At 35.6% G+C, this 7,426-nt stretch overlaps 1 protein-coding gene across 4 annotated transcripts; it reads right to left on the reverse strand.

Annotated features, from left to right (window-relative positions):
• Positions 1-1,201: 1,201 nt before the first annotated feature.
• On the reverse strand, positions 1,202-6,626 carry LOC110898524 (CCR4-NOT transcription complex subunit 11). Of its 4 annotated transcripts, XM_035974636.1 has the most exons (3): positions 6,522-6,626; positions 6,051-6,109; positions 1,202-2,653 (listed from the first exon to the last, which is right to left on the reverse strand). In XM_035974636.1, exon 3 carries the CDS (start codon positions 2,643-2,645, stop codon positions 1,356-1,358), a length of 1,290 nt encoding a protein of 429 aa, XP_035830529.1. In that variant the 5' UTR covers positions 2,646-2,653; positions 6,051-6,109; positions 6,522-6,626; the 3' UTR covers positions 1,202-1,355. The 4 variants fall into 4 exon arrangements, with proteins under 4 accessions (XP_035830529.1, XP_022001008.1, XP_022001009.1 ...); XM_022145316.2 differs by lacking the exon at positions 6,051-6,109 and having other exon boundaries at positions 6,522-6,625; XM_022145317.2 differs by lacking the exons at positions 6,051-6,109; positions 6,522-6,626 and adding an exon at positions 3,379-3,400.
• Positions 6,627-7,426: the final 800 nt, after the last annotated feature.

Raw genomic sequence — 7,426 nt, forward strand, 5'->3', positions numbered from 1 at the left:
TTTGGTTTCGTGATTTTAGCTTATTAAACGAGCAACGCTGATAAACTAGTTTATGTATCTTAGGGGTTGTTTGTTTGTTTACTTGTTAATGAGGCTCTTACTAGTTTAACACTTGATGGTTCAGACTGTTTGTTTCGTGAGCAGATGTCTGAATGGTTCAGACATTTGCCTCTGAATGATTAAGTATTATACAAATTCTGATTGGTTAAGACCTCTAATCTGAATTGGTTAGACATTTGCCTCTGAAGGGTTAAGCATTACACTGGCACTTAATGATTCAAACCTTTTGCTGGTTCATCACTTAATGGTTCAGATCTCTTACTGATTCAGTACTTAACCATTCAGAAGTTGCCAAACAGCCCCTTAGTTTTTACCATATATGAAATGATATGAACCATAGATCATTACAAACTAAAGTATTTTCCTTCAATGCATAAACAGGATTGAAATACTTCAGAGGTTGGAAATTTCCAGTTCATAACGTTGGCATATGTGTTTTCCAAGGCGTGAATTTTATAGATATTAGTGTTTCGGTCCGGTTTTTGTTAATTGGATGTTTGTATAAACCGTAGGCCAAAACAACCTGTCCGGTCCGGCCAAAAATTTTAAAAACCCGACAGCAACACCAAATCAATCATCAGTTTAGACGATTTCGGTTTAGCCTGAACCATGATCACCCTAGCTAGGGCCAAATGCATTTGTATTTTATAAATCTGTTCATACTTTTTATAGCAATCTCTTAATTAAAATCAAATCATCAAATTTCTCATAAATCTACATTGAAAATCGACATTTAACGTTAAGTTTCAGTTTTAAGAATCCACTTAACAATCTTAAGTTTCCATGTTCAGAGCCAGATTAACAAGTAAGAAGAAAACTGAAACAAGTCGAACTAAATGGATTTTTATATTTTTAATGTATATAACCTTTTAAATAACATTATTCATTTAAAAAAAAAGAATTGGATGAAGTGTTTCAGATCAATCCAACCCGCCTCAACCAATTAAAAAAAAAATACCGACTCTGATCCAACCCGTTACCCAACCCGCGAAGGAGTTGATTTCCTCTCTCCAAACTACACGTTGATCAGAAACTTGTTTTAACCCGGACCAAACTTTGATACTTTTTAAAACAACCAGTTTTGACCCGTTACAGTGACCCAAACCAACCATTTTGCCATAAAACTAGTAATACGAGTTCATCCAACTCATCTAAAAATACTAGTTTACTACTTTAAAGATTCCGGAACAAGATAACAGCATCCAATCCCATTCCCAAAGTATCCAACTTCCCAGTACAAAGCTTTATGCAGAAATACGAAAACGAAATCCCAACTAGAGAACAAAAAACATCATTCATTCTAAGGTTTTAAGAAGCCTAAACAAACCTGCCGCTTCACGAATTCTTGAAAACTCGATGCAGAACGCCTGAACTTCAATGAACAGGTCTTGAACGTTAATAATCTTGTTTCTGATCAAACTCTGCAAGAAAACACACACAAGCCTCACCAACCGGTTCTGCATGTACTTATCCTTGATATTCTCACACGACGATATACAGTTGGTTATGTACATATGCACAAACTCGGTTGGTAACTCAACCGCAGTGGTTAACCGGTTCACAACTTCCATCGAGTGGAGACTCATGTCCATGTTCACGAGAACGGTAAAGTACTCAGCGATTTCGGGTGAATTCATTAGTTTGATCAAAACTTCAACTGCAATCAAGGGATTGTTCTCCACTAATTCAGGTAGTTTTCTTGGAGTTAACCCACAGTGATACACGAGTTTCGGGTCGGATGTTAACTCAAGTAAAACTTGTTCTTGTTGACTTGGAGCAAGCGGGCCTTTCAATGCTTTCACAATTAGATCACGAACCGCTGCACCACGGCTCGTATCGGCACACATCCCCAAATCCCAAAGTGGTTCATGAGTGTTGTCAGGGTTAACCCATACCAGTTCTCCTTCTAGAACCGGAAGTCTAGGTGGACGCGGTCTAGTCCAATGAGGATACAATCCTTCCAACGATGACGACTGTAGCACACCTGTTACCGTTTCTTCTCGGTCACCGGACCCAATCTTGGGTTTAACTCCAGGCTGGAGGTCAAACTCGGGAGAATTAACGTCACACCCACGCGGGACATCAGGGTCAGGTATAACATTTTTTATTGCAGCGTCTTTGAAAAAGCTGTTAGACGGGTCTGGCTGAGTTTTGCCAAGGTACTGTTTCTGTAGCTGGTCGAGCGATGGGAAATTCTGCGATGAAGGATCAAATTTGTTAACGTAATCTGCTGCCGATAACTTCAATACCTCTTTGGTCCCACCTAGCAGATGAAGGATGAACGACTTTTCAGAATTTTCGGTTTTTTCATCAGCTGCGGCGTTTATAAGCAAGGAAAGGTATGGATTGGTGGATGACTGTGGGGATGAATATGCATGGTGAAGTAAAGCAAATGCAACCAAACGCTCGGTGGGTTTCAGAAACTTTGGCGGGTCTTCCAAGAGAACGACAAGTGCAGAGCAGATGTAAAGATGCTGAGAGCGGGGGATCTTTGTGGAGAAATCGGTTATGATCTCTTCAATGGGACGTTTCTCACCATCTTTAAGTAAAGAATACAGAAGCGCAGTTGCTGGTTTCCCAATCATCTTCTACCCTACATTAATATTTACAAATCACTTAAGTTTATAACTCTCATCAAGCAAAAGGTTTTGAAAAAAAAATTCTAACTTCAGATTACTTCTGACCTTTTCAACCCACTTGACCCGTTTCCCTTTGGAATTAAATCTTTTAGCTTAACTATACCTGGAAAAATGGGCAAGACGGGGCGGGTCCGCTGGAGTAACGGGTCAGGACAGGCTGGTTTAGAAAATGCTAAAAGGTACAATCTTTCATTCAGTTTCCAAATCACAGGTTCATTTATGTTTGAATACATAAATTTGGAAGCCACACGAGAGTTTCTGTTCATCATGGTTTTGACATTGGCGGTATACATATTTTATGATACTATCTTTTGTTTTTATAAGACATTATTTGTTTGTTATATTATAAACAAAGATTGGGTCATTTTGACTGAATCAAAACTGTTGTCAAAGTTATAATTTTTAAACTAGAACTTTTGAGGCTTTCAACGTCTGTTGTCAAAACTAAAACTAAATAAAAATGTCCTCGATTCAGGTCAAAACTTTTGAGGCTTTCAACGTCTGTCGCCTTCTCTGTAGATCTGTATAAGTTATCTATGGAATGATATGGATTCATAAACACATCTCCACAAAATCCACAACAATTTAGTGACCAGTGAAATAAGTGCCCAACTAAAATTCAAAAAAAAACCCAAATCGATTATGCGTTTGTCTGATTATATTGTGGATAAAATCTTACAATCATCTGTGAATTCATACATCCATCCCGGCCTCATGGCCCATTGAATCATTGCATTGCATATGAAACACAAAAGGAAAGCAAAGAAAAACCTAGAATCCAAAATTGGGAATATAATTAACAAAAGGCTAACAGAGAAGCAAATCTACAAACATTGATCACCACAGAAGATACAATATAATCTTAAATAATCATAGATTCGCATAGTATAACCGATGATTTAGTACGTGAAACAATAAGGCAAAACGAACCCTGGAGAAACGTACGAGCTACAAAATCCAAAATCATCGAACAATCAACGCTAACTCTTAACGAATTTCAACTATCAAACATGGAAATTACGGTCTAGATTCAAGAAACTAGCAAATAACCAAGAATCGAAGAATCAATAAGCAAGACTCACCAACAAAAAGGGGTTCTCTACGTCTAGCTACAGCGATGGAGGAGCTCACAGGTAGAAAAAAACGATGATGATCTCGTAACAATGAAGGAGATGGAAGAGAGCGTACATAGCATCTAGGGTTTTCTTTTTATAAGTAACAAATATTTCTAAGATTTTTTTTAATTCTAAATTTCATTAAATAAAAGATTTAAATGGAAATAATATAAATTCCAATTCCTTCTCTTACCCGACCAAGTTTTAGAGTGAACCGATTCGGTTTACGGTTTTGGTTTTCACGGTTCGGTTTACAATTCCAACTGGCTGAAAAACCAAAGCAGCCAAAATAATGATAAAAAGTAGTAATTTTTATCTTATATATATATATATATTTATAATAAACATAAATTAATACTTTTCTGACATAGAAACCAAAACAATTACAACACATATACGTATTTTTTAATATAACATGTATATATTATTAATTTAAGCGATTTCATGCTATTAAGTTTTTTTTCAGTTTTTTTTCTTTCGTAAACGCTTTAATAGTCAAAAGGTAAAAGGTTTGATCATTCTTTAAACCAACCATTTCACTAAGCTTTTACAGATCCAATGGTAACGGCCCAAACAGAACCATTTGGCTGGTTCAGTTCAAATTTGAAAAAGACCGAACATATCTCGGTTCAGCCCTGAAATTCCGTCAAAACCGGCCGAACCGGATAGTGAACACCCCTAGAAATAATTTGAATCCTTTTTTTCAGGGTAGGATACAACCAGTATGCCTTGTAGATTGGTGTGTGTTTATAGATGGAGTTAACTTTAATGGAATAAAGCTTAGATACTTTGCGAACAGTTGCGAGGTCAAATAAAGGATGTAATGTGAAGTATGAACATAGTTGTTAATGGCGAATGGCGACAAATAGCGATAAGATACCTATATGTTACATAGCGAATAGTGAGCGTCTATTTTATATATAGCGATACACTAGAATTTAAAAAAAATTATAATAATATATTATATCAAAATACCTTGGTATATATGCTATTATACATGTATATTTAACAAAAACCTAAAATCCAGCTATTTTATAGCTATATTTAATTGCTATTTACATTTGCTATTTACATTAAAAAAACCAAAAATAAAAATAAAGTGTCGCTATTCTTGCCATCAATCGCTACAACCCTAATAGCGACACTAGACGTATACGCTATGTAGCGCGCTATAGCGATCGCTACGATCACTATTGACAACTATGAGTATGAAGAGAATGTCTAATTTCTTTAAGAAATAAGTTGTTACTTGTTAGATATCTCTACTGTGGTGGGCATTGATGGCAGTCTACACTAGAAATGTGTCAAACTAAAGAGAGAGTTGCTGCAGTTTCACAAGCGAAAGTAATGAAGCTTTGTCTAAGCATGTTACAGGCTTAAAGCAATATGGATTATATTACAGTGAACTTTTGGATAGTGATATTGGTCAAAGTGATGTAGTTGTACTTGTGCAAGTCTTACATCATGAGATTTTACTAAAAGATTGAAGGTTACGGTGAAATTCACTGATTAACTATAGTTCAACATTTATATGAGGTAGAGAGCCAGTCGGTTGAATCGGATTAAAAGACAAACAAGTAAAGGTGGGGTAGGTTCGTCAAATTAAAGTGGAATATCAGAACTCAGGAGAAATATTAAAGGTAGCGATTCAAAGAGTCATCTTTTGTAGCAGAGTATACTGTGAGAGTATTAATCGGTCTGAGAAGTGATTTGCTTGTTCTGAAATGCACTAGATGTTCAAAACTATGTAGTTAATATCCCGATATATCAGTGATATATCGGTTATCGGTCCCCTGCTGAGATATCGGTACCGATAATATCAGCGATATTGACCGATATTGGACCGAGATTTGACCAATATATCATCGATTTTCCCGATATCAGTACCTTTCTTCTTAGTTTTACTATCTGTCTTTTTTCTTATTGTTGCTATTAGTGTTTTAAGTCTTAATTGTTAGTTGTTATTGTTAAATGTTAGTGTTTTAAGTCTTAGCAAGTTCCTACTTACTACAATTGTTAATGTTTTGCAAGTTGCAAAAGGTTAATTTGTTAATGGTAGGAGAGCATATTGAATTGTTAGTGTTAAATTGCTATATATATAAATTTAGCATGATATTAAAATTACCGATATCCTACCGCGATAACCGATATCCGATATTTTACCGCATTAACTACTTAGGTTCAAAAAAAAAAAAAAAAAAAACTCTTCTTCTGACTTATGAGTTTATATAAATACCTATCTGGTGCTAAAAAGACATTTAACATCAAGCAACACTCAAAATTCCATAACACTGACTGCACAAAGATAACACCACAAAGTATCAGAAACAACTTCATGATCTGGAAAACACAATTTAAATAAAAAAAACAGATCGACATACACAACATATTCCAACAAAAAAAACTAAAAAAAACTCTGATTCAAAGAGCTAGGGTTCCATAACTGCTGATTCAGACTCTCACAACAATCACAGGCAAGTTAAACCTACTCATGCATGATTCAAGTAAACGGAGCAATTATAACAACAAAAAGCAATCCGAGTAGCAAGCACATCGTAAAGTAATTGAACAAGCAACTAAGAGTTGTATTTTGGAATCGGAAACGAGGATGAAACCCTAGAAAGTAGAAAAGAGGCGAAACGAAATCATAATAAATCAGATCGAAACACAGAAAGGATGATGATGATGATCAAGTGAAAGAATTTACCAGTTTTATCGCCGTCACCGATTTGAATGAGAGAGAATGATGGATTGAAATCGACTGGAAGTGGAGCCTTGCTTGCAAATAAAGTGATCTATCTCTCTGCTCATATTTATATTTTTATTTTTATTTATAAAATAAAATGGACCACTTAACTATGAACATTTCACATATTCATCCCAACACTTTTCTTTTTTAACATTTTTCATTTTTATTTGGGTAAATTACTTTTTGAGTCCCTGTGTTTTATGCGTTTTAACCACTTGAGTCCAAAAGCAAAAAGTTTAACGATCTGAGTCCCCATAAGCATTTTCTTTAACCATTTGAGTCCAAATTTCTAACACTGTTAGAATTTTTTTGTTAAGTATTGTTAAATGACCAAAATACTCTTATAATTAAAAAAAATAAAAAATTTATCTCACTCTCTCTCTCTTATATATTCCCAGATCTGATCCAAATCCTTTCAATAGTTCTAATTCATCAAATTCATCTTTCACAAATTCAACTTTCAACCATCACATTCATGTTACTAAAGAACTTATTCCACCGGAAAAAGAAATTCGGCACCGACAACAGCCACAACGGCGTCGGCCGTCCCCTTCAACTCCGGCGAGGCCACACTAGGCCGCCACCTCGCTCGCCGCCTCGTCCAGCTCGGAGTCTCCGACGTGTTCTCTGTTCCGACGACAGAAGATATGAAATCCGGTGACTGATTTTGTTAATAATTATTAACAACAAATTGTAGATGCATAATTCAATCCACCAAGAACCCTAATTCCCATGTTTGAAAAATGAACTAGATCTAAGGGCTTGATTAATTAATAGTTATGTTAAGCGTTCATAAGAACAAGAGTTGGTAAGAGTTAACGAAATACATATCACAATTTGCAGATTGTCAAGAGTATGTGATT

The sequence above is a fragment of the Helianthus annuus genome, chromosome 6, assembly GCF_002127325.2.
Source record: "Helianthus annuus cultivar XRQ/B chromosome 6, HanXRQr2.0-SUNRISE, whole genome shotgun sequence".
In the NCBI taxonomy this organism is placed as follows: Eukaryota; Viridiplantae; Streptophyta; class Magnoliopsida; order Asterales; family Asteraceae; genus Helianthus; species Helianthus annuus.